The 27,860-nt window shown below is 33.8% G+C and overlaps 3 protein-coding genes and 1 long non-coding RNA gene across 8 annotated transcripts; 2 read left to right on the top strand and 2 right to left on the bottom strand.

The window, feature by feature from the left end:
• The first annotated feature begins 44 nt into the window (after window positions 1-44).
• Window positions 45-19,541, top strand: LOC126752399 (unconventional myosin ID). Of its 5 annotated transcripts, XM_050463153.1 has the most exons (11): window positions 59-133; window positions 1,009-1,154; window positions 1,369-1,588; window positions 13,307-13,609; window positions 13,691-13,910; window positions 13,965-14,190; window positions 14,266-14,649; window positions 14,724-14,803; window positions 16,589-17,983; window positions 18,182-18,339; window positions 18,402-19,541. In XM_050463153.1, the coding sequence occupies exons 3-11, from the start codon at window positions 1,497-1,499 to the stop codon at window positions 18,568-18,570; spliced, it is 3,027 nt and encodes a 1,008-aa protein (XP_050319110.1). In that variant the 5' UTR covers window positions 59-133; window positions 1,009-1,154; window positions 1,369-1,496; the 3' UTR covers window positions 18,571-19,541. The 5 variants fall into 5 exon arrangements, with proteins under 5 accessions (XP_050319111.1, XP_050319110.1, XP_050319112.1 ...); XM_050463154.1 differs by lacking the exon at window positions 1,009-1,154 and having other exon boundaries at window positions 45-133; XM_050463155.1 differs by lacking the exon at window positions 1,009-1,154 and having other exon boundaries at window positions 74-209.
• On the bottom strand, window positions 17,878-18,476 carry LOC126752418 (uncharacterized). The gene is made up of 2 exons (XR_007665997.1): window positions 18,377-18,476; window positions 17,878-18,307 (listed from the first exon to the last, which is right to left on the bottom strand). It is a non-coding gene; the product is annotated as an uncharacterized LOC126752418 (long non-coding RNA).
• Window positions 19,542-20,353: 812 nt separating the features above from the next.
• Window positions 20,354-21,610, top strand: LOC126752411 (uncharacterized). The gene has a single exon (XM_050463193.1). It carries the CDS (start codon window positions 20,773-20,775, stop codon window positions 21,529-21,531), a length of 759 nt encoding a protein of 252 aa, XP_050319150.1. The 5' UTR covers window positions 20,354-20,772; the 3' UTR covers window positions 21,532-21,610.
• LOC126752412 (alpha-ketoglutarate-dependent dioxygenase alkB homolog 6) lies at window positions 21,550-22,675 on the bottom strand. Its single transcript, XM_050463194.1, has 3 exons — window positions 22,560-22,675; window positions 22,290-22,503; window positions 21,550-22,222 (listed from the first exon to the last, which is right to left on the bottom strand). Exons 1-3 carry the CDS (start codon window positions 22,587-22,589, stop codon window positions 21,741-21,743), a joined length of 726 nt encoding a protein of 241 aa, XP_050319151.1. The 5' UTR covers window positions 22,590-22,675; the 3' UTR covers window positions 21,550-21,740.
• Window positions 22,676-27,860: the final 5,185 nt, after the last annotated feature.

Genomic DNA, 27,860 nt, shown 5'->3' with positions numbered 1-27,860 from the left:
AGAATCATTTTCGACAAAACTCATTTAACACGTATTGAACCAGTTGACTCATTTGTCATAGACATGCATTTGTTATTTTTCAGTTGTACCAGTTGTATATTAGTTTTCCGATTGTGTGGTGTTATTTAACTTTGTAAAATAATTCGTTCAAAACAAAATACATTAAATATTTTTTTTGTTTTCGGTTCGAGTTTTTTTCTTAGCTTCTTGTAATTTGTGTTTGTCTTATTTACTACATGTTCCTATTCATTACTGGTTATTTCCAACATTGGGTGAAGGAAACTGATTAATTAAAAATATATACCTACATATGTACACTTTACCTCAAACGTTGAAAGTGTTTACATATGTATACACATATATGTTTATGCGTCAAAATACTCGTGAATCGAAATTGCACTTCAGATGTTTCAAAGCCAAGTCCGTACGCATATGCGCCATATAATACCTGACACATTTTGTTCATATGTGTATAAGTATGTACCTATATCAGTATCCCACCCAAAAATGTTTAAAAAAAAACACATTTCGGTTAAATAATTTATTTAAAGCATTGCTAGTGATTCAGTTATTAAATCAATTGATTAATAAAAGTGAAAGAAGTTACCAATACCAGTAAACGTATAAATAGTTCATTCATAATATAAAAATTAAGGGAAATCAAATGTGTTCGAATGTGTGTCTAAATATAAGAAAAATAATAGCATTGACAAGTTAATTCCTGATATTTATACACTTACATATGTAAAGCCAGTTCCTTATCCTAAAATATTTTACATTTTTACTGAAGAATAAAAAATGTGTTTGTGCTAATGATGAAAAGTGGTTATCAGAGGAAACTTAGCGCCTCGTAATTTGTTAAATATTGATGAGTTGTATAGGGCGTCCATAGTGCTTTCGCAAATTCACCGGGGAGTCCGTAGTTCTTTCGTGTAGAACTGCTTTGTGGAATATGAAATAATATTGAGGAGATTTGTTCTATTTGTTTTTTATTGTCTAAACAAACAGCTACTAAACGCACACTATTGACACATGAAGAGCAAACTTCACATGAACATAGAGAAAGGTGGTATAGGTTCGGTTTGCCTTCGGTTTAAATGAGCCGGTCCAGTCACATTTGTTTTTGAGAGTACATATGTGTATGGACATAGTATGTATGTATAAAAACTGTTTAATAATTGAATTAAGATAGTACACTACAAGACAATTTATTTTTTAAAAATTATTTTAGAGAAATTGAAATTATATATTTAGTTTACTTCTGCATTTTTGTTGGGATAGATATGAGATCTTATTTAATTTCAGTATCCATTTTAAAAACGTAAGATATGTAATTTCGATGATTTAATATTTTTTTTATTTTTTCAGTTAGAATTACAAATTTACGTATTAAATAAGATAATTTATTCGGGTTTGAAAATCCTTCCTGCGCGTTTGATAATCATATTTTTGTTTGGTAAATTGTTTTCTCTCTGTCACGAGAAAATATTTCGAAAATGGCATTACAACATCGAGAAGTTGGAGTCAGGGATTTCGTGCTCCTTGACCAAATAACAATGGATAAATTTATGGACAACCTAAAAATAAGGTAAATACACAAATAAATGCTATTATAATTAATTACATGTATATCTAGTATACATATTTATGTAAATAACTGTAAAACCAAGATATCCATTAGTACAAGAAGCTTTGTTAGATTCAGCTTTTTTATTAAAACATAATGGAACAAGTAAGGCAACCGAAGTCCGGATGTAACCATTTTATTCTTTTGCAACTTGAACAGTTTTTATTGAATTTAACAATTTATAAGTTTTATCCCGTTTTATTAATTGCTTCTTGATTTGTGTACTAGAAACTGAACGAATCAAGTGGAATTTAAAATTGTGCTAAAAAATATTCAAATAATATACATACATATGTGTGATATGTGATGTTAACTAGAGCGAAGAGGCTAAATTTAATGTATTGGGTTAATGAAGAAAACGTCAACCAGAGGATTGGAATTCATTATATTTGGAATATGAGTCTTTGGCCAAGGTATAGACCATTTCCATTATAATTAGTAGTTTTTAAGAAAATGTCTCCATTTAGTTTCATTAAAATGTCAGACATTTTGTGGAATCTGACTGGGGTAAATACAGGTGGAAAAAAGGAAATCATATTCGGCATAAAACTTGTTATTGCCTAATTTTCATTCAGCTAAGTCACATATTGGCCAATGTATGTGGTACAAAGTTACCCGGAAGCTCGAAAATCTTTATATATACCTAATATAAAGATCGAGTCTTAGGGAAGTATTGGTCGGATTCAGGTTATTTTTGACAAAGACATACTATGTATTAGCAGGAGAAGATTCACTCTGAATTTCAATTATATATGTATGTACATATCTCACACATTGACCGACGTTTTCAGTTGTTGTTGTTTTAACGGAAATTCAATCCCCGTTGGGATGGTAGATGTCATTTGTGTTGTCGTCGATGTCATCTAACGGTAGGCCCAGGAAACGTGCTGTTTCGACGGGGTCGGACCAAAGGGAGGAAGGTGTTAGATGGGTAAGGTTTGTAGGGCATGCAAAGAGGTGGTCAGTGTCATGCGGAGACTCGTTGCATGCAGGACATACATTGGGTATGTCAGGGTCTATTCTGGATAAGTAGGAGTTTAACCTGTATCCAGAACGAAGTTGCGCAAGGGTCACACGCGTTTTTCGCGGCAGCTGGAGCTCTTCGTCTGCGATGGGTGGTGGTTTGACTCCAAGAACGCCATTCACGGGAAGGGAGTCGGTGAAGGTGTTGATGGCTCCGCTGTGAATGGCGGTCAGTACCTGTCGAAAGTTAGTTGCGTCCGAAGTCCGGTCGGCGTACTGTACGAAGTCGTCGACGTAATCCAGGAATGACCTTTTGATGCTCCTAGGAGGTGGTTCCGCTCCAAGCAGATGGCTGCAAGGGTAATTTCTGTGAAAGCATCCCAGCAGGAACTGCTTGGAGAGGAGTTCATTATGCTCCTTAACCGGGAGCATAAGCGTCTCACTGTGGAGGTGTTCAATGGGAGACATCAAAAGACATCCTGTAGTGGTCCGGAGTGCAGTGTTTTGACAGGTCTGTAGTTTCCTCATCTGCGTGCCACTGCATCCAGGCGACCATATGGGAGCTGCGTAATTGAGGACCGGCCGGCCGATTGCCTTGTATGTTGCCAACAACGTTTCTTTGTCTTTTCCCCATGTGCTGCCGGCTAGCGACTTGAGGATTTTGTTGCGGCTCTGTACCTTGGCGATAATCGCGGTCGTATGAGGAGAGAAGGAGCATAGACTGTCGAATGTTACACCTAAAATCTTAGGATTATTGACAGTCGGAATTTTGACGCCGTCGACTGCAATGTTAAGCTCAAGTCTATACTCCTTCGTCCAGTTTGTGAATATGGTCGCTGTGGATTTGGTGGGGAAAGTGTGAGATTTCGTGCAGTGAGGAAACGAGAAAGGTCGGAGAGGTAGCTGTTTACCATGCCATCGATTCCATTGCCCGACGCCAATATCGTGCAGTCATCAGCGTACGAGGTTATGGAAACTCCCTCTGGTGGTTGCGGGAGTTTCGAGATGTAGAAATTAAACAGTAGTGGGGAGAGGACACCACCCTGCGGAACCCCCTGTTTAATTCTTCTCAGTTTAGATGTTTTACCTCGAAATAGTACGGATGACTGGCGACCGCTCAGATAGTTCATGGTCCACCTCTTTAACACTGGAGGGAGCGTAGTTGTTTCGATGTCCTGCAGTAGCGTTGTGTGATTGAGGTTGTCTAGTTGAGGCCACGAACCATCTAGGCGTTTATGACGCTAAATGCTGTGGTGGTGCTGTGCACTTTACGGAATCCATGCTGGTGGCTGGCTAGGCTCAGGTGGTGAGTGAAGGTCGGGAGTAGCAAGGCCTCAAGTGTCTTCACTACTGGGGAGAGGAGAGTTATCGGTCGATAACATTCCCCTTTGTTGGCGGGTTTCCCAGGTTTCAGTAGTGGGACCACTCTTCCGACTTTCCACACATCGGGTATTTGAAGAGTGGTCAGCGACAGATTGAGGACCTTGGTGAGATATCCTACTCCCGCCGAGCCTAGATGCTTTAGCATTAGCATGTTGATTCCATCAGGGCCAATGGATTTGGATGATTTTGCTTTGTTGATGACACCCTGAACCTCCTCATCGGTGAAAGTAAGTGGCGCGCCGTCGTTTGGCATTTTGCGCAGCCGTCGGTTAACACATCGTTTAGCTTTGTCTACCGAAGGATGCAGTTTTCGGTATTTTACTGGGGTCCACATATGCGATACTTAGGGGCTTGAACAGTTTTTCCCTCCTCCTGCTTCGATTTAATAATAGCTTATTATGATAAAACCAAGACATTGTGGAATATTCGGAAATTCCGAAATACATTTATCTAGTAATAATCTCAGGTTTTCGTTAATAGTCACAGTACATACATATGTAGAAAAACCCTTGTAGATGAAACTATAAAATGATTTTATTGACTGTATTATTGGTAGTTACTGTTTTGATATTGAATGACAAATATATACACATGTACTATCCTATACAATCTTCAGGAAATTCGAATATTGACTACGAAAATGAGGCTTCAACAAAAAACTTGGCTTTTTATGGAAAAATTTCTAAAAATATCTTTTGTCCGTAGTCTATAAATAGTACTTTTTATGTTTTTTATGATAAAAACATAAATAAAGTTAATCGGCTTACGACTTTTTCCGTAATCCCATTCCCAACGCCGTTTAACGGTTGCAGTTAAAGATCTCGCGTCAACCACTTTCAATCATATCCTTATACATACCTATTAATAAAGACAATAAAAAAATTAATACGTCTTCGTGAATTTCCCCCTAAACAAATATATCTAAAAGAGATTCATTCATAAATTCCCAAAGCAATTTCTAAGTTTGGGAAATACGATTCTAAAGAATTATTTAATAAAAGTTTATAATATTGCTGTTCCAGAAGCTCCTGTTTCTTGCTGTCAATAACAGTAGCCACATCTGTTTTCACCAGCTCTGCGAACTGCACTAATTCGCCGCCTAGGCTGTTCTCCAAATCATCTTCGTAAGCACTGACCATACTAAAGAATTTTTCCAAAATCTCTTCTGTTGTAAGAGATTTTAGTTGTCGAAATGTCGACAAACACTAGTCATTTTATGATATGCTTTCATACGTTTAGTTAAAGAAAACAGTACTTTATCAATAATGACAATAAACACCTCAAATTCAAATATTTAATAGATAAAATCGTGTCTATGCTACTCCAACTCCCATATACTACACACATATAATGATTCTTGTTTTTCTAACAAACCTTATGCCGAATATGTCAGTCAGTGTATAAGTTATATATGGTATATACGGTGTATATTAAAAATTTCTTAGATTCTGATCCCTTGGTTGAATTTTAACATCTTTCTGGCTTGTTTTAGTTATCTTTTTAATCTAAAAATAAAAATTCAAAACTCATTTGTTTATCCCGTTATTTAAATTTATTTGTTTTTGCTGATTTAAATTCTTATTAAAATAATCAATAACAAGAAAAGAAGGGCTAAGTTCGGGTGCATCCGAACATTTTATACTCTTCCAACTTACAAGAATCAAAGCCAGGAAAATACTTTATGGTGTAAAACTCAAACTGAGGATCGTAATCCCTCATTTTTATATATGCATATACTATATATGTATGTATAAGTCCTATACTGACAGGGTTGTTAGAAAAATGAAAAGTGTTATATCGTCACCTTTAATGCAAAATACCGTATCATCAAAAAAATCAAAATTGAGTTTGCTTGATTTCGTGAAACAAAATGAGGTATCAACACTCATGTAAAAATAGAAGAGTATTCTTTTTTTTATCACGAAGTTGGCCTTGATTTATTGTTTATCCTTTTTTTATTGGTTATGTTCAATTTGCTTTGGTTAGGTTAGGTTAAATGACTGATCAAAGACCGCAAGTGGTGGTCCTTTGTGAGCTCATAGAAAAGAAGAACTCCTGTGTTCGAACTGTAAATTAGCAAAACAGTTAGTAGCTAATAGAAGGATTGTGTTCCACTTCATCTTCTTCCATATAGCTTCTGCAGATGGCGTTTGGTAGGACTCCCACCTTACTGCGTGAACGCCAATAGGGCAATGACCCGTTAAAAGCCCCAAAACCAGGGAGAGCCTAGCCTTACTGAGGGTAAAAAGGTGCCAATGGTGGCCCAGCGCTGACCAAGCTTCCGCGAGACCCAGCTATTTGGTAGTGGAACACGAGAAGATATGGGACCACCGATTCGCTCCCATTCTAGCGATAATGTTTCTAAGATGCCTTTTCTTTCTAGCTCCTTAGCCAATGATGGCCCAGCGCTGACCAAGCTTCCGCGAGACCCAGCTATTTGGTAGTAGAACACGAGAAGATACGGGATCACCGATCCGCTCCCATTCTACCGATAACGTTTCTAAGATGCCTTTTCTTGCTAGTTCCTTAGCCAATGGTGGCCCAGCGCTGACCAAACTTCCGCGAGACCCAGCTATTTGGTAGTAGAACTCCCCCTCCGTGAAGAAGCTCGCTCTCCTCCAACGGCTTCTTCCCAACCATACCTTTTTCCGGTATATGGGTATAGAGGAGCCGCCAGAGTTCGGTTTAGCGACTCCATGATCCAAGTGATCTGGTATGAAGTCAAGGTGAGTGAGGATTTCCGAGTATTTAGACCCGTGTTTTTTAGGAATTCAGCAGCCTAATCTTTTGCAACCTCAAAGTTTAACGATAACCAAGAAGAAATGGCAATGCAGGACATAAAAGTTTTGATTCTAGCATACTATCATTACTTTTATAATTAAACATTATCTTCATTTTGTGGCTTAAAATAATTAAATTTTTTTAGTACATATGTACACATTAATAATATAAATAACATGAAATATGGAAAACTCGCAACTGTTTTTATTGAGAATTTAAAAAAAAGAACATATTAATGTTAATTTTTTTTTTAATTTTTATACAAATTTAGATTGATCATACGTTATTTTGTTTTAGAAATGAAAATTCAAAATAACGTAAGACACCTGCTATAATATTTTCATTATTTTTTCTTTATTTTTTATCTAAAAATATTTATAGTTTCATGTTAATTCAGATTTGAAAATTTTGTTTCAATATCTCAAGAAGTTTTCCTTTTATACGGTACGGTACCTACGATAAGTGATGTTACGTTATTTTGCATTTTAGGTGACGATATGTAGTATGTGGCAGTTGGGGTAGTATCGACCAGATTTTATCCATAATTCCCAATACCAAATTCTTGCATATTTGCAATTGCAAATTCGCTGTACATTTTGTTAGTGTAAAAGCAAAAATATGTCTCGCTCATTTGCAATTGCAAATATGCAAGACTATTTGCTCCAGATTGTTAATTGCCCTATAGAGTAAAGTTAGCCAGATGTTCAAAAGTCCTGATATTAGTTATATCGGAGGAGTCAGGTTTTCGCTCAAATTTATCTATTTTAGGCACAAAGATACATTGTTATGAGTAAAATATGTTCTGAAATTTTCATTGAGATAACTAACATATTGACCGATATATGCGGAACAAAGTCACCAGGAAGTTCGATTATCTTTAGACTATATTAGGTATATGGGGACCAAGGGAAATACTGGTCCGATTCAACCCATTTTTGACATACAGACAGAGTAGTACCATCCCTATATATATCTCAGTCATTGTCCGATATTTTCTAACAAAAGTCAACTATAGGTACTGGGGTCCATATACCAAATAAAATTTGGTACCTAGGGGCCTGAAGAGTTTATGTTGGATTTGAATAATTTTTGGTCATAAGGTCGCATACACTAAAGGCATTATGTTTATGTTGGATTTGAACAATTTTTGGTCATAAGGTCGCATACACTAAAGGCATTAATCGTACAAAGTTTCATCCCGTTATATTATTTGCCTCTTGATTTGTGTACTGGAAAGTAAAAGAATCAAGTGGAATTTAAAATTTCTAAATGTCTGATTTCGCTCATTTTCACAATGTGACATACAAATATGAAAAGAATGACACGTACTAAATTTTTGTCGAAATCGGTTAGACGGATTCCGAGATATTCACGCCGGCTCCCACAAAGCCTTCTCATGCTATCTCGGTAGTGAAATTTAATGTCTGTGGCGTGTTTAGTTATTGATTTATCCCACTTTTAGTAGTTTTTAACAGTATCGTTATATGGGGAGTGAGGGGGTTATCCTCCGATTTCATCCATTTTCAGACTCTCGGTAGCAGTTCTCATAAGATTTGTACCCAGCAAATTTGGTTGTTGTAGCTTAAGTGGTTTAGGAGATATATACTAATGTGATCAAATTTATACTTCGTATGTTTTTCGAATCAGTAAATTTTTTTTTGTAAGTTGGTAGTACTGTTAGTGACATCTATCCTAAATTTCACGTCAAAAAATTCATTAGTATTTGATATACGCGTCGTTTTGTGAGGTTCTATTTTTTACTATGTCGGAATTTATGGAACAAAGAAGTGCGATGCACCATCTCATACTGCATTGGTTATTCGTGATCATTTCGCCACATTTTCAACTAATATCGGGCCGCAACCAACGCATTCACTTCATTTACCTTCGTGTAACTTATGGCTATTCAGCAAATTTACATAACCACTCCGAGGACACCGTTTTGATTCAATTCAGGATATAAAAGCTGAATCGTAGAGGGCTCTGATGGCCACCACGACAGAGGGTTTTTCCAAGTGCTATGATGACTGTAAAATTCGTTGGAATAAGTATATTGCAGAGGGAGAGGATTACTTTGAAGGTACCTCTTGTGAAAATGAGTAAAATATGAGTTAGTTGAAAACTTCTAAAAATGCGATAACTCACTAAAAAATACGCTGGCAACATTAAATTTATTTATTTATGTCTTACATAATTGATTGTCTAGATTTATTAATAAAATATTTATAAATAAGTATGAATGTTCTTTTATGTGTATTTCTATATACATAAAAATGTATGTACATACATATATAATGTTCTTACATAATAGATCAAACGATAACAAATATTATCATATAAACTTTATTATATGATTGGTCCTATCGAATGTTTTTATTAAAATATTTATAAATAAATGTGTATGTTCTTATGTGACTATTTTTTATTTAAACACGTATGTATGTACATTATTAATGTTCTTAGATAAGAGATCGACGATAACAAACATTATCGAATAAACTTTTAAATTATCTAATCGCACAAGCGTTCTGCCATATAAATTAAAAATCAATTGCAAATCACCTGTAGGATCGTTAGATTACTCTAGAACAATTGTATTCAACTACACTCGTGGCCACGCAAACCTTACCACAAAACATTTTCAAATATAGTATATAGGGTTGTCAACCTTTATAGCGGTACTTTTTGCCGTATAGAAATTTTTTATTTAGAAATAAGTTAATGACATGTTATTTATCAAAAATTTTTAAAATTAAAAACAAATCACATTCAGCTATAGATAAATCAATTGAAAGTTTGTGAGCTTTACAAAATGAGCTCGAAATGTAAGAGACTGACAACCGATGAAAAAATTATATTTTATATTTTTTTAAATTTAATTGAAATTAATGTTTTATTTAATTTTTTTTTATTGAAACACGAAGTTTAGTCGCTGTATTACTTTAAAAACAATAAAAATCGGCCGATTTTGTATAAGCACAGAAAAGCTAATTTGTGTTTTACTCATTGAACGTAAAAAATTAAAAACTATAATTATAATTAGATAATATAATTAAGTTTACTTATGCTTACCTAAAGCGTACAAAGAAAAACCAAATTGAAGAAAATCCCGAACGAACGAAAAAGTCCGAAAAATAAATTAAGAAAGTATAGTGGTAAGGTTTGCGTGGCCACGAGTGTATATAGCGCTGCCTCATATGTACATACATATATATATATCTACTAAATACATATTCGTATAAATTACTTTGTATAGACACTAAATTTTTCACTTAGTCTAATCAGTAATTTTTTGGCCATGTAAATATGTATTTTGCTTATTAATGACAACAAATAGTATGATATGATATTTTACAGCTAACTTAGAAGTATTTCATCAAGTTCAAATCGAACTGATTGAAATACCTCGGTTAATAATGTTTGAACTTTTAGTTCGTAGTTCAGAATTCAATAAAAAATCGTGACATCTTGCAGATCAACGTCATCATTTTCAATTCGCAATAAAAATATAAGAGCTGTTAAAGTACATCACTATTCCTTTCCTTGAGAATATTTACCCACAACTGAATTTAATTGCCTCCAGAAGGTAACATTTATAATTTAAATTTTAATGAATGTTGTTAAATTTCTATCTATATCATATCATATCTATATCATCAAGTCAAATGTATTTTTATTCTTTAGTTACATATTTAATGTATAGTGTAACCGCTTTTGTGAAAAAAATCACGAGCTTCTAGATTGTATGGACTTATGCGTATGCTAATTCGTGTTCCATCTGTAAAAAACATAACAGTATTTAGTAAACGCCACCCTTCATTTAAGTCAATTACGTCTGCGAATTTAGTATACATTGTATAATTAACGGTGTAACTAAAGCCAAGAGTGGTGAAACATGGTGAACAAAGCTACCATAAATCAAATTTCAAGCGTAATTTTTATACAAATCGTCCCATATTGAGTCAATTAGTACGTGCAAGGCATAATAATACTTAGACACTGAAAGAGGTATTACTTATATTGTTTAGGATTTAAATTCAAATCTTTCATTTCGAAAATGATTCGAAGTTATAACCATAGTTAACAGATAAAAGTCAGATTTGATCACTTAAAAATTATCAAAATTATTGTGTTTTATGAATTAATAGTTTAATATCTTCTTAAAAGAACATACTCAAGTCATATTTTAGCTTGCAATTTTTAACACCAGTATATTTATATACTATGTGCTTGATAAAATTAAATAAACCAGACATAGCTTACATACATACATTATAAAATGAAGTCATATTGAATTGATTCCTTATCATTTTCCTTTTCACTTTAATTATTATACGTATAAGTCATACATTGATTACGAGTTTTTATAGAGTTTTGCACAATTCATTTCTACCAACCAAATTTATATTTCAGCAATAAGTAGCATCAAAACATATTAAGGGTTGACTTAAATACAACTTAAATGTAAAAAATATATACCTAATTGGGAATGTTTTATGTGTTGATATCGTGTTATCTATGAAATATCCAATTAATAATGAAAAAATTCTGATTTGTAATCATAAACGTAAATATCAATAGGAAATACACACTTTGTCTATTTATGTACATTTATTCATTGAATAAAATAGAATTGAAACATGTATGTAAAATACTGCAATTTTTTTTCTTTACGCTGTTCTATTTTAGCACTTAAAATTTATATTAGCATATGATGACTTTAGTTCCAGTAATGTGTGGATTTTTTACAGTCATTGCATTAGTAATTATTATGTACTAGTTGCGTTTGATTACTCACAAATAGCAAATTACGTCACCATGTTGAATTTATATATGTATTACTTACTGAGAGAATGAAATAAAGAAAGAGAATGATAAAGAAATTGTTTAGGAGTGGTTCTTACAAGTGTTGTATAGTTATTGCACAGCTTATTCATCAACATTGTACGTTTGTTTTGATACTAGTTAAATTACATTGCAAGATGTTTTTTGTTATATTTATACCATTTATTGAATATGTCCATAAAATATTTTCGGTTTTGGATATTACACGCACGAACGTGGATTTCTCGATACTTTGGCTCATAAATTAATTAAATTACGAACCGAATTTGTGAATACCAATATTTAAACGGGCCATAAGAAAAACTTATTTCGTATGTATTTTTACCTTCAAATGAGTATATGAGCAAATAATGATATAATTTTAATTAAAAAATTTGAGTTTTCATAAACGTTTTGTATAAAAAAATGGGCAGAAAAGAATTTCAAAATATGAACGAAGCTCTATTTTTATACCCTGAACAGGGTATATTAAGTTAGTCACGAAGTTTGTAACACCCAGAAGGAAGCGTCGGAAACCCTATAAAGTATATATATAAACGATCAGTATGTTGAGCTGAGTCGATTTAGCCATGTCCGTCTGTCAGTCTGTCCGTCTGTCTGTATATATACAAACTAGTCCCTCAGTTTTTAAGATATCGTTTTGAAATTTTGCAAACGTCATGTTCTCGTCAAGAAGCTGCTCATTTGTCGGAACTGCCAATATCGGACCACTATAACATATAGCTGCCATACAAACTGAATGATCGGAATCAAATGCTTGCATGAGTTATTGCTCATAGAAAAAATGTAATATCGGAAGAAATTGTTCAGATCGGCTCACTATAGCATATAGCTTCCATGCAAACTGAACGATCGGAATCAAATGCTTGCATGAGTTATTGCTCATAGAAAAAATGTAATATCGGAAGAAATTGTTCAGATCGGCTCACTATAGCATATAGCTTCCATGCAAACTGAACGATCGGAATCAAATGCTTGCATTGGAAACTTCCCCATTTGACGTGGTATCCTCACGAAATTTGACATGGATTACTGCTTAAGATAACAATATAATCTCCGAAAAAATTGTTCAGATCGGATTACTATAGCATATAGCTTCCATACAAACTGAACACATAGTTACTAAAAGAAATGCACCTGTGAAGGGTATATTAGCTTCGGTGCAGCCGAAGTTAACGTTTTTTCTTGTTTTGATAAAAAATGCTGCTGATATCAAAATCTGTTTTCCAAGTTTTATTTCAGCAATTAATAAAATGATTTCGGATATTCGTAAAATAAAGATAATCTAGCTGGCTGACACAATATCTAGATATGCATACATACATATATAAATATATCTATAAAAAATATATCAAAGTATATCTTTTAGGAATATTTCGACTATCATGAATATATAGAAAAGTAATTAACCTACAGCTAAGGTATTTGAAGCATGGTTAACCTGGTGGTTATAACTTTGAAAATATTGGCAAAGAAAGTCGAAATTATTTAAAGAAGAAAATAGCGTCTACGGGGAAAGTCATCACTTCGAACAATGAGTTTTATGCCTCTTATAGCGTCATTGTTGTATTTCAACGATTAATTTCCAGCGGTTATTCCTTGTTTGTTTGCAATGGGTATTATTGGTACTTTTGTTCTTAGTTGCTGTACTATAATATTTATTTAAAATATCATACCTTTCATAAAATAATTTGATTGCTGTTACAGGTTTCAAAATGGTCATATATATACCTACATCGGTGAAGTTTGTGTATCCATGAACCCATATCGGCAAATGAACACATATGGCCCTGATGTAATAAATATATATAAAGGTCGAGAGTTATTCGAGAATCCTCCCCACCTTTATGCTGTCGCTGACGCTGCATATAAGATTTTAAAGCAACGGCATCAAGATACATGTATCCTCATATCCGGAGAATCTGGTGCTGGTAAAACTGAAGCGTCAAAAATTATTATGAAATATATTGCAGCCGTTACTAACATACATGGGCAAAACGAAATTGAAAGGCAAGTACTTTTTATTCATTGATAAATCGTCAGCTTATATGTTTTCTTAGTAATATTCTGTTCATACTGATAAATTTATAGAGTGAAGAATGTGATATTGCAAAGTAATTCAATCCTTGAAACATTTGGAAATGCAAAAACAAATCGGAATGATAATTCCAGCCGATTTGGAAAATATATGGATATTGAATTTGACCATAAAGGAGACCCTGTGGGGGGCATAATTACTAATTATTTGCTAGAAAAGTCTCGGGTGGTGCAACAACAACCGGGAGAACGCAATTTTCATAGTTTCTATCAGGTAAAAATTCCGCAGCGGAATGAATCGAGTAATTAATTTATTACTTCTTCACAGCTCTTGCGTGGTGCAAGCGATAGCGAATTGCAACAATATAATTTATCAAAAGATCCTAGCAGATATCATTATATGAATCAAGGCAGTATGGACATACTTTCTGAAAAAGTAGATTATAAAAGCACAAATAATGCTTTTAAAATACTGGGGTTTTCTACTGAAGAACTGCAAACTATATGGCAGATTTTGGCAGCTATTCTACATTTGGGAAATATTGAGTTTCAATGTATGAACTGATGAGAAATTTTTGAAATGAAAGATTTAAAAACGTTAACATTTTTTGCCATGGATTTATTTCCAGCAATCGAAGATGATCTAGTTATAAGCAACAAATCGCATTTACAATTTGCTTCCAAGTTATTGCAAGTAACAGAAAATGAGCTTTCCAATTCGTTGACAACACGAATTATTGCAGCTGGTGGTAATGTTATGCAAAAGGAACATGATGCCACGCAAGCTGAATATGGAAAGGATGCTTTGGCTAAAGCAATATACGACCGTTTATTCTCTTGGATTATTTCCCGGATAAATCGTGCAATCCTCTATCGCGGCTCGAAAACTCAAGCACGTTTCAATTCAGTTATTGGAGTTTTAGACATTTACGGATTCGAAATTTTTGACAACAATAGTTTTGAGCAGTTTTGTATAAATTATTGCAATGAAAAATTACAACAATTGTTTATTGGTTGGTTTAAAGAATTCAGACTTACCATATCATTTACTTTCATTTTCTTTTAATTAAATTTATGTATTCAACAGAGCTGGTTCTTAAACAGGAGCAGGAGGAATACCAAAGAGAAGGTGTAGAATGGACGAAAATTGAATACTTTAATAACGAGGTAAGAAAATTAAAGAGTGATTTTATTACCTCAGTTTTATATTTATAAAAATGTATATACCCATATATATGAGTAATATCACGGATTTAGTTCACAAATACATTTTTCCCTAAAATAGTTTTTATAAAGAATAGCCAATTAGTTAAAAAAAAAATTAACCCAAATGTACATTTCATGGAATTAGTTATTTAAAGTAAACAATGTGAAGTTAATTAAAAGCGACTAAATAATTTTCACCACTAACGGTAGAAAAATAGACTTCACGATAGGCTCATCTAATAACGAGTCGTTTCTGTTTCAGCCTTATTCAGCCATATGGCTCAATAAGGTTTAAATTGGGCGAGTTTCCAGGCCAATCCAATTCCAGGCGTTAAATCTTTAGATCGTTCAATGTGTTGGCCAACTAAAAATAAAAAGTCGAATAAGATTATACAGTCAAACCTGGATAAGCGAGAGTTCAAGGGAGCACAATATCATTCTCGCTTATAGAGGTTTCTCGCTAACCCGAATGCGATAAAATAACAATGTTATTTAGTTCCAGGCAATAGAATAGGCACAATATTGACAAGAAAACAATACAAAAACAATTGTAGGAAGTTCCACGAAAGTTAAGAATGAGCCATAAAATAGCAGATGTTAAATTTTGTAATTTGTTTTGTCATTTGTTACTGTATGTGTGTACCTTTTATATATGTACGAGTATGTATTCCTATTGTAACTATAGTTCCTCCTAAATAATATACATAAATAAATAAAGCTTGACTGTCGCTTATAGAGGTATAGATCAGTAGCAATCTCACTTACGGAGGTTCATGAGGGAAAAACGACTCTCTCTTACAGAGGATTCTGTTTCTCGCTAATAGAGGTTTTGGTAGCTTAAAATGACGGGTCCTGGCTATAACTCTCACTTATAGAGTTTTCTTACTAAACCAGTTCTCACTTACCCAGGTTTGACTGTATATACCAATATTGTATGGATGTTTTATACAATACTTGTTTTCAATCTAAACTAAGCCGTTTCTGCACGATGCAGTGTCATAAGCGATCCGTATAAGTATAATGTTCTTCAATTGCGGGTACTTAACAATTGTTAACCACTGTCGCATATTTTTGTGATTATAGTGTCCCCAAAAGAAGTTAGAAAAAACAACCCAAAAAAATTTATTTTTGAGAAAACTTAATTTTCTTTACTACACAATTATCCTGGAACCTCTCACTACCTGAACTGCGCACGTAAATCAAATTTTGTGACCTTAGCAAATTAAATTTGCTTTCTTTAGACCAGATTATGTTATCAGTAATTTTAGTACTTTTTTGTCCAAGAAACTCGTGCAGCCGTCGGAGTATGATTTTGGAACTTAAATCCACTTAGTGAACATTTTGCATCCCCTCACTTACAGAAAGTGCACTTTTCAAGCCGTCGCTTAAACTTATTCGCTGCACGACTATAACTGAACAACGTTCAACTCAATTTTCCAAAAAATAATTCATATTAGATCTAGTAAAAAATTTTCGAAATTTACAGTAATATAGCTCTACAAAGTGGTGGTGCGTTTTTATTGACCGCAAGTGTACTTATACAGTAAAAGGTGTTACTTTCATTTTACGTTTATTACGATCACTTGCCATGTATAACAACCTAAAGTGTCAATAATATAATTTCAAGTTTTCCACATCAAAACATAGAATATAAGTGGTATTATTAAGTATTGGCCAATTCAGCATTTCTCCTTTAAAGCTAAATTATTATAACATTAATTATAGTAAAGATATCTTTTAACTCAGATAATATGCGAACTCATTGAACAACCACATAAAGGTATGATAGCTATAATGGATGAGGCTTGTCTGTCAGTGGGTAAAATCAACGACGAAACACTGTTAGGTGCAATGGATAAAAATCTTAGCACCAATCCTCATTTCAGCAGTCGACAATTGAAACCAATGGATAAGGAACTCAAACATCGGGAAGATTTTCGAATAACACACTATGCGGGTGATGTCATTTATAATATCAATGGATTCATCGAAAAGAACAAAGATACATTGTATCAGGATTTCAAGCGACTATTGCATCACTCCAAAAATGTTAACTTGAGCGGAATGTGGCCCGAAGGGGCCCAGGATATAAAAAAAACAACGAAACGCCCCCTAACAGCCGGGACGCTTTTCCAACGATCCATAATAGATCTTGTGAAAACTCTTTTGAAAAAAGAACCATTTTACGTTCGTTGTATTAAACCTAATGACATAAAGAGCCCCACCGTGTTCGACGACGAACGTGTACAGCACCAAGTTCGCTATTTAGGATTGCTAGAGAATGTGCGAGTTCGACGAGCTGGTTTTGTGCATCGTCAACGGTACGATAAGTTCTTATTGCGCTACAAAATGATTTCTCAATATACATGGCCGAATTTCCGTGCCGGTACCGACCGTGATGGTGTGAGAGTTTTGCTTGAGGAAAAAGGTTTCGGAAGCGACGTAAAATATGGACATACAAAAGTCTTCATACGCTCACCTAAAACATTATTCACTCTTGAGCAGCAGCGAAATGAAATGATTCCGCATATTGTTACTTTGTTACAAAAGCAAGTGCGCGGGTGGATTGCACGTCGGAATTACAAGAAAATGAAGGCTGCACTTGCTATAATGCGTGCATATAAAACATACAAATTACGATTTTACGTACAAGACCTAGCTCAACGCTTTCGTAATGCCAAAAATTTTAGAGACTATGGTCGGAGTATCCAATGGCCACAACCTCCATTAGCTGGACGAAATGCAGAACCTCAACTCCAACGCATTTTTAACTATTGGAGGGCTTTTATGATCCTTCGTAAATATCCACGAAGTGAATGGCCGCAATTGCAATTACAAATAATTGCTGCAGCTGCTATAAAAGGTCGTCGATTACATTGGGGACAGCAACGCAAATGGATTGGTGATTATTTAGCCAACTCGCAGGATAATACGGGTTATCAAGCCTATACCACCAACGTTAGAAACTTAAAGAATAGTGAATTATTTAATAATATACTATTTTCCTCATTCGTTAAAAAATACAACAAACATAATAAAACTGCTGATCGTGCCTTTATTGTAACAGATTCGACAATCTATAAACTGGATGGTGCTAAACATAAATTCAAAAATATGAATCATTCTTTATCCATTAAAGATGTAAGTTAATATTAAAACTTATTAATATTATAGAGAAATGTGTAAAACAATTTTTAAGAAAGTAAATAATTATTAAAATTTACTTATTCTGAAAATTATTTTATAGAAATTGGTTAAATAATGTTTTTTTAAAACACTTTTCATTTAATTATCGCTTCTGGATACATATTATTCATTATATTATATTCCCTTCTCTAGTTAACATCCATCAGTGTTAGCCCTGGACGCGACCAACTTATTGTTTTCCACTCTTCCGACAACAATGATTTAGTTTTTGCTCTGAAAAGTGAAATCTCTCAATTAAGAGATGATCATATTGGTGAGCTTGTGGGTGTAATATGTAAAAAATATATGGAGTAAGTATTAGTATGCACATTACTGCGAAGTACTTACTTGATATTTTTTAAAACTCTATTAGCATTTGTCAGCGAGAACTGCGTGTGGATGTTAGCCCTACAATTGCCTGCCGTTTGGGTGGAAAATCACGAGCAATTACAGTAAAGGGTGAACCAGGAGTTGAAAATCCAAATTTCCGACATGTAGCGGGTAATATTATTTTTGAAGTTCCACCATCTTATTGCGTTTAGGAAGTTCTTGATTTGAGGTGTGTCTATGTATATGCGATTTAAAGTTAAAACACTTTTTTATGTGATGCATTTTTTACATACATGTGTACATGACTAGCTTTATATTTAATATTTATTATTTTAAAGTAAACATGACTAATTAAAACTATACTTTATACAATACGGAATCATACAACTCATTTACGCAATTTTTTTATTTAATTCTTCGTATTCAATGGTTTCCTTATGATATGCTCGCCTTTATAAAAGTGTTATTAGTAAAAAGTATAAAATCCTATTTTCTAAACAGCATTCTTATATATCATGACAAAGAAATATACCAAAGTGTACATATGAAGCTGAATGTACAGAACTCAATAATTATTTCACAAACCAGTTGTATGTAGAATATTAACGCTTTAACAATCTTGATCGACTCTATAAATGGTCTTGAATACATATGTAGATAAAAAAGTATATGTAATTTTTTGTCCACTAGGCTGCAGTTCACGACTATAAAATTGTATATTAATTTAAATGTTGTACTTAATTCGTGCCATCATATAAATACTTATGAATAAGATAGCAATTTAATAATGGAATTTTTTGCTGTTACAGCAAAGCTTTCTAAACCAACAAAATTAATATTTAAAACATATCTACAACTATTTTTTAAAAGAGATTTCGATGAAACGAAACGTACATAAAAGCAACAGAGTATTCTACATTTTTTATCCATCAGTATGCTTTTAAATATATTTTTATATTATTTTAATATGATTGTATGTACTATATGCATGTATATATACATGTTTTAAAGAAAACCGTCATTGGATGACATGCCTTAAGCAATGTTGCGTATTGTAGTTAAGCATTAAAAATGTTTTAGGTGTTTATACCTACATTTGTATGTACACTATAATTGATTCTAAAATTTATATAAAGAACTATGAATTATAATAAAATTATATTGCTATATGATTGGGAAAAAAGTTGTTGATTATTTATTTTAATATATATAGTACATACATATACATCTTATTAATAATTATTATTTCGAAATTCGAAAAATGCGAATTCCCCGCCGCTTACCCTAAAAGTGCTAGTAAAAACATGACTCCAAATTAATCGCTATTTTTCGCATAAGCCACAAATAGTAACATTGATAGTGATTGACCACAATTAAAGGAAAAAAATCATTTGATTCTTATATTTTTATAAGAGTGTATATTCGTAAGTTTTGACCTGTATGATATCTTCTTATCAGCCAGTATCTAAAGTATTTTGAACCCCTTCATTGTTGTCTTCTCTTGTTTTTTCGATTAATTTGTTTCCTTTCACTTGTAATTCTGCGTTGCATTTCTCCTTGTTCCGTACTCGCTTAAACCCGTTTGGTATTCCGCAACCCGTTACTTTAAACGAATGAAGCCTTTTTTACTCATATTCAACGTTTTTTGATGTACATACGCAAGAGTGATAAATACAAGATTTCGACTAAGAAATTGTGCTTAAACAACGACATCGCGGTTCCTCCTAAAAGTGGTCGTTCCTTACCTTTTAGAATTAAATTTAGGAATCTAAATATAAATAGGTGGTGTCTGACCTATTTCGCAATTTAACTGCAATATGCACATACACATATACATGTTAAATTAGTTGTGCTAATGCTTCAACATACAGTGTGTCAATAAAAATACAAAACTTTTCGATTTTTTAGTTTAGTTCAGAGTTTGTATTGTGAACATATTTTTGTCAGAATTTAACATATTGAAAAATAAAATACATATATTCAATTTAAGCTAAAGTTAGTTAGATTAGTAGGCTGTTTTTACATACATATAATCATATTTGTACTTAACTTTGTGGACTACTTAACATTTTCCCCTGAATTTACAAAGAAGCACCACATTGTATCTATTTTTGTATATTTGTAGACATGTACATACATCTGTATATTGATTAATTTATTATCAAATAAGACTATACAACCGAAGGGATAAAATAAGATACATTGAAGAAAATCAGGCAAATATATTTTGGTAGCGTTACAACGTACACAACATTATATTTAAAATTTAAGTTAAAAACATATCGGAGCGATTACACAATTATATCAGCATAAGCTGTTACTTTTTGACTGATAAGTTTTAATAGTATGCATAAGTATGCTTACATATGTGTGCTTATTTAAAAAACAAATAGAAGAAAATTATTACGAATAAAATGTCTTGGAGAGTTCGTCATTTTTTGAAACAAGTACGTGAAAATAAAGAGGGTGATGAGCGTAAAAAAGTATTGACCCAAAACAAGGAAATTTTCAAGGAGACAGATAATTCAACTATTGATAATCAGCTTGTTACATTATCTGACTCACCGAAGAATGACGTAACTGAAAATCATAATCCGCCAACTTGTTTTGAAACCAAAGAAACTAAGAAGGATTTTGAGATTTTGTCACCCCTCAGTACAAGTTTGGAAAGTCGTTTCAGTCCCTTAACTACTTTTAAAGGCAGATATATTAACTGGAATAGAAAACATAGTGATTTGGCAGCACAATCTTGGTGCTGCATTAGTGATATAATACATTTTTGCGACAAACATGAATACCAAACACTGAGCCTTAACGACCCCAGTCAAAATAATAAAATTGTTTCCGAGGTCAAATTTCTTTTAACTGACGGCAAAGCTCCTTTTGATCTATGTAAACGTTTTCCTGGAAATATAAAAAATCCAGAAGATTTGTGGATTTGTATTGGTCGTTGTGCTAGTGTCGAATATCATCTGAAAAAAATATTGAGCCTGTTTCGTAGACCTCTCGCCCGGTTGGTGGTTGATAAGCAACGAGTGTTAAGACAAAATTTCCACTTGGCAGTGAGTGAATTACGTTTGGATATATCAGCTCACATTAGTACAGTTAATCTATATGACCGAAATATATTCGAACATGAATTTCAACTACGATGGGAAGACAAGGTCGGCTAAAGTGTGTAAAAACTAATGTTTTGTTATAACTTGAAATAAATCTCTTTTGTATTTTATTATAATAAAAGTGTTGCATATATTTTTTGGCTTATTCTATATAAACATGCGCATTAGTTGGAGTTCCAGTGACTGTTATCTAGGTAGCATTTAATATTTTGTGAAAATTTTCTATATAGTATAAAGGATGTAAAGAATATGATGGAAGTACTTTAACAAAACTTTAATTTCATTGTTGTAGTTTTTGGTACATGACGTATCGTTAGTGAAATGCGAATCCCGCGTTTTAAAATACTTCCCATCTTATGAACTCTTTCGCAATTCTCATAGTTACAGATTTTATCACAAAGAACATCTTGCTTGACTTCATCTATACCATGCAAATAATTATTATATAATTCATCCTTAAGTATTAATAAGCTACGAGGTTCTAAAAGCATTTTGAAATTAATTTCACGTGTTAAGCTTTCCTGTTGTAACGATTCAGCATCGTTGTTATATTTATGTAAACGACACTGTTTATCATTAGACCTTGTCACATTTCGTTCAATGAAATTAAGTACTGTATATGAACCACATGTGATAGTCGTTATGATTGGATGAAATAGCGGTCCATCTGTGTGAGGCATAATCCCTTGACCCGGTAAATATTCATTTACCAGGACATGGTTAGCTTTTTGGGATTGAAAAAAATCTCCATAACAGCGGAGAAATATAATTAGTACAATTGAAATAAAATATGCAATGTATAATTATCTTACTTAAATTATTAATTTTTTCCATATAGACTTGTAACCATTTCGGTATTTCTTCAGCAATCATTCCATTTGGATGGGGTACTCCACCGTAATTAATGAGGCGTCTATTAAGAAGTTGAGTCCATTTTGGTTTTGGAGCTCGCGAAATCTGAGACAAAATGCGTTTCTCCTCTTCGGATGTTATAAAGTTTGGAATATATACTGCCGAAGAGGGGCACTAAACGGTTCTAAAAGATGTTACATGTTAGCGTTCAATTAAATGTATATGTTTACCTCGCGCACTTCAAAATCCGAAATATCCATTAAACACTATAAATATCCGGAAATTATGCGAAATAAATATTTTTCATGTGTATAAGCCGGCAGACGAATACAGAGTTTACTAAATGTTTATATTTATCAGCTGACTAACGACTTCATTCACAATTGCAACACAAGTTGTAAGCGATGTTACCGAATTATAAAAAGTACAAACATAATGGAGGGCATACACACAACAATTAGTTGGTTGATTGAGTTGGGCTAGAAATTGCCCTTGTCGCCGCATATGGCACAACTTTTAATATAATTTTGAGGCCAACTTCATTTTGAATATTCACTTTCTTGCTTAAACATGTGTTCGGAAGTTGTTGCTTTACTTATTATATATGACGCGCACTCTTCGTCAGCCGAAATAAAATGGCGAAATCGTTTGAAATCGCACGACCAACCCAAACACGATCCAACTAACACAACCAACTTCACAAAATATCAAAAAATTTTGATTTTCATCCAATCAGTTGGTACAACTCATACAACTGCCCCATATGCGTAACAATCAGTTGTACAATTCGATGAAATTGGTACAATAATTGGTGCGTGTATGCCTTCCATAACGCTGCCATTGGCAGTTTTAATAGCACTAGAGTTGCTTAGAAAATATCTGTTGTAAATGTAAATCAATTGACAAAGACAATAATAAACGACTTTCATTTCATTACAATCTATATAAATCGCTCACCAGCCATTAAGCAAAATGACAGTTCAAAAAATGAACCACGCAAAGATGACTCATTCCTTTTTACCTCAACCTTCTAAGCAAAAATGTATTTTGTTCATCAACTCATAACTCGGAAATATAGTGAGAACGTAATAACCTGGACCAATTTGGCCAATTCTTTTCTTAAATGTTCGTTGAAGTTCAAAGATGGTTTTTACGGCGAGAAAAATTCCAATAATTTCCGGAAAACCCCTAAAACAGCCCTTTTCTTTTCCCCATACAAACGTTACAATAAAAATGAATGTTTGTTTGTTAGTAACACTAAGAGAACGGTTGAACCAATCTTGAAATTGAAAGGTTGTTTGTTGTGGATCGGGAAAGGTTTAGAAACAGAATACCTTATACTTTTATTGAGGAGAAGTCGGATAATTGGACAATTCCAAAAAGTAACATTTTCCATACACATTTTTATAAAATTTTGTTTGTTTTGTTTTTCAATATTTTGATTTGTAAATTATTTGAATTGTTCAATTTTGATCGCTTGCTTTTTTATTCCGGCTATCCAAAGGAAAAATTATTGAAAATTATTCAGTGGAAACTTTATGTGTGTTTCACACAATGTGATCAATTGCATATTGAAATTTGTTACGAAGCCACGAAGAGGTCGCCGTAATATCGGTCGGCATTCTTTTTGCCATCAACGTATGGCAGCCCAAGCAAGGCAAGACAAGAAGTACTCCCAAAATGCGATGACATACATACGTGCCGAATTATGGATCGCGGTCAATCAGCTAGCGATCGTAACGATATCACAGCACGACTTTTTAAACAATAGCTGCGATGTTTGATGGTTTTCATCTTGAAGCAACCTATGGTATATATGGTGCTGTTAGATGCTGAATGTATTCTGTAGAGTAGCAAAAAAAATGTTTGCCGCACGCACACATTCTTCTTTGGATGCGGATGGTGATTACACCAGATCAAATTGATGAAATCACTTCAGCGGAAATTCATGATTCAGAGATAGATCCAGAATTATACGAAGTGGTGAAAACCAATATGGTTCATGGACCTTGCAAACCTTACAATCCCACTTTGGTTTGTATGTTTGACAATAAATGCACGAAACACTACTCATGTGCTTTTCCTTCGGAAACGGAAATTGGGAATGATGGATATTCACTGTGAATATCGACGTTAACAACACATCGAAGCTGACAACACATGGATCGTACCATATTCGCCACTTTTTTGTCTAATTCACATTCAAAACACATGTCAATGTTGAATATTGCAGATTGGTGAAATCGATCAAATACGTTTGTAAGTACGTCTCCAAAGAATGCAACATAGCGGTTATTGGCCTTGAACGATATGAGATCAGCAGTATCGAACGGGTGTGAACTGCAATAAAGCGCTTTGTAGGAAATTTACTTTTGCAATTCATGAAAGTTTGTCGACTGTTGTGCGTCTCGCGGTTCAACTTCATTTAAGTCATTGCGTATTGTGAATGGTTCAGTGTGTGCAACTTTTTGAGAAGCATGCCAGCAGTTGCATTTGCTGAAATATGATAATCACTGGAAACAAACGAAGGACAATGCAATAGTTACTTCGCATGCCACTGAAGTTCGCATACTTTTCGCGAAGATCATTTCGACATATCAGCCTTCAAACTCGCGATAATTATGGGATACGAATAAATGACATTGCCGACGACATTTTACATTGTATTCGCTTAGAATTGGAAATGGGCAAATTTCGGTTGATACTTCCAGTTTTTCCTTTTGTCAATTCACTTTAAAGGAAGATGAACTCATCTCGAATGTTTATCCGAACATTGGTCAAATTATCGTAACTGCAATTGCTTGAGTGCACGTGCAATTTTAGCTGCCAAAAATACCGATGTTAATGACTTAAACTGGAAGATTCAGAGTCAAATTCCGGGAGGTTTGCGCTCATATAAATCGATCGATCGGCTTGGCAAGGAAGACGAAACCGTAGATTATCCAGTGAAATTTCCAAATTGCGTTTCACAGTTGGATCTGTCATTACTACGTTTCACAATCTTCATGCGCCGAAACTGTGTAATGGAACCCGACTGATTATGACGCAGTTATCGAATACAAGGGACAGCCATTTCAGTTCAAACGTATTCAATTTCCAGGGAAAATTGCCTTTGCGTTGACAATCAACAGGACACAAGGAAATCGGGGAAATGCTATGTTTTTCACACGACCAGAAATACATACGTGGCGTGTTGACGAGTTGGAAACCCATCTTCTCTGTATATTTACGCACCAGAACAGAAATCAAAAAATTATGTTTATTAAGTTGCGCTACATTAAAAAAAAATTAGAAAAATCGAAAATAAATCATATTCGACACAATATAATTTCAACTTTTTTTCATTTCAAAACACATAATTTCACGCAGGACAACGGCTGCGGGGTCAGCTAGTATACATATAGTATATATTATTATTCATTACAATATATACATACATATGTAAATAAGTAATGAAATTAAAGTCGTTTATTATTGTCTTTATCAATTGAAAATGAAATTGACTTTTAAAATACCTGAAATTACCTAAGTATATTTGTTTTGGAAAAACCTGCATGATTCCATTGAAACAAAAAACAGGTCCTGATTCTGACGCTTAGCAAGTCAGAAATCTTAACTAGAAAACACTTCTCAATCGTTCCACTAAAGAGCTGAAGCATGTTCTCTGGAAATTGAGCAACAAATTTGTCATTGTCATTTTCCATAGCAATGAAAATGTGCTGAGGTTATTTTAATTCTTAAACAGTAATCATATCATCATCAAGCTTTTTAACGGAATTTTGTCATTTTCCATAGCGTAGGTTATTTTAATTAAACCCGGAAAACCAGAAAATCTGATTAATTTTTATCAGCCAATCTACAGGTAATTATCTCGAAAGTATTCTAAATAATATTTTTTTGCCAGTGTTAGAAGACATACAGCTTATTGCGACTCACCAGTTTGACTTCAGAAAATTGTGTGGCACAATTGAACAATGTAATAGGTTGAACACTTCATAACTGATAAAAAATACTGATCTGCTGTGTTCCCTAATGTCCGCCAAGCATTTGACAAAGTTCGGCATATAGGCGTAGTATTCAAATTGGAGAAAAAACCACCAATGCCTTATTATTTGCTGCTAAAGTCTTACTTGCACCTTTGAGACCTGTTCGTGTTGTGGCGCATCAAGACAGTGTACTCGTCCCAGTTTTCTAGATTCTTTATACAGCAGACATTCCAGTGATCAACTCTGACTCCACAATGACGGCAACCCATGCTGATGCTACTGCACTGCTAGCATCAAGTGGCAAACCTAATACTGCTTCCAGAAAACTGCAGATGCAATTGAATGGTCCAGAATCGTGCCTCACCAAATGGAACTTTGGCATCAACACCGAAAAGTTCGTACAAGTAGTACATATATACCTTTAAGCACAAAAATTGTTCTCAAGTGGCTTTATACTCGTATGATCAGTTGCTCCCAACAAACACAAACGCTTTACTGGCTAATTAGGCCAAGATCCTTCCTCAGTCTTAAGAATAAGTTGCTTATTTATAAGGTAATACTTAGGCCGATCTGGACGTATGGCATTCATATCTGGGGCAGTGTAACGAATTCAAATTTAAAAGTTATTTAAGCTAAATAGAAAAAGATCTGCGTACCATAGTGGGGGCTTCTTTCTATGTGAAAAACGATGTCCTCCACTGGGATCTGAAGTTGTTCACTGTAAAGGAAACAATCGAAGAATTTAGCAGACGTTACCTCTACCGTTTGGAGCATAATGAAAATATATTTACTATTCAACTGGTGGACAATAGTTTACGAGAGTAAGAGTTCACGTAGAAGATTGAAGAGATACCGCTCGCAGGTCCTCCACTTTCGATTCAATTAATGTATACAATTTTTTTATTTAATGTAATTTTATTTGATTTTTTTATTCGTCGTACTACCATAATTTATCCCATTGTGTTTTCATGGAATTTATTTGCTTTTTTATAATGAAACAGATTCTAAATATGTATATTGAGTTTTTCCAAAAACAGAAAAAAATTATTATTGATTGACATAGTATGTAGATACATTTTACAAAGTGAAAGAATCGTGGGAAGTAGGCGTGGTTGTGGTCCGATTTCCTTTATTTTCACAATTTGACATAAAAATGCCAGGATAATGATAAGCACTAAATTTGGTTGCTCATTGCCCAATTTTTGCCGATTCCTGTGAAGTAATTAAAAATCTTAGCTATTTATTTGATGAATTATCTCACTTTTTTGGTGTATGAGGATGTGCTAACGGTTGTTTTTAACACCTAAAACTAATTGAGATAGATGTAAGGCTTTATATACAAGGTGCGATGCCAAGTAAACAGGAATCTAGCGCTCCCTGGTGGCGCCATTTATATGTGCGACTTCCTCGTTTTCGGAAAATGCATTTGCCCATAAAAGGAAAGCGTTATGCAGACGTAGAGGCCATTCAAAAGGCTTGCACCGGCATACTGGCGGCCATGCCGGCCCACGAGCCAAAACACTCGTTCGACATGATTTTGGACCG

Source organism: Bactrocera neohumeralis, chromosome 3 (assembly GCF_024586455.1).
Source record: "Bactrocera neohumeralis isolate Rockhampton chromosome 3, APGP_CSIRO_Bneo_wtdbg2-racon-allhic-juicebox.fasta_v2, whole genome shotgun sequence".
NCBI lineage: Eukaryota > Metazoa > Arthropoda > Insecta > Diptera > Tephritidae > Bactrocera > Bactrocera neohumeralis.
This window is presented reverse-complemented; position numbering and strand designations above follow the sequence as displayed.

Coding starts and splice junctions, on each gene's coding strand:
- LOC126752399 (XM_050463154.1), top strand. CDS start 1,497: ATGGCATTACAACATCGAGAAGTTGGAGTCAGGGATTTCGTGCTCCTT. Junction 17,984..18,181: donor ATTCTTTATCCATTAAAGAT/GTAAGTTAATAT, acceptor TCCCTTCTCTAG/TTAACATCCATCAGTGTTAG. Junction 18,340..18,401: donor ATATGTAAAAAATATATGGA/GTAAGTATTAGT, acceptor AAACTCTATTAG/CATTTGTCAGCGAGAACTGC.
- LOC126752411 (XM_050463193.1), top strand. CDS start 20,773: ATGTCTTGGAGAGTTCGTCATTTTTTGAAACAAGTACGTGAAAATAAA.
- LOC126752412 (XM_050463194.1), bottom strand. CDS start 22,589: ATGGATATTTCGGATTTTGAAGTGCGCGAG. Junction 22,504..22,559: donor CGGATTTTGAAGTGCGCGAG/GTAAACATATAC, acceptor AGAACCGTTTAG/TGCCCCTCTTCGGCAGTATA. Junction 22,223..22,289: donor GGAAAAAATTAATAATTTAA/GTAAGATAATTA, acceptor GCTGTTATGGAG/ATTTTTTTCAATCCCAAAAA.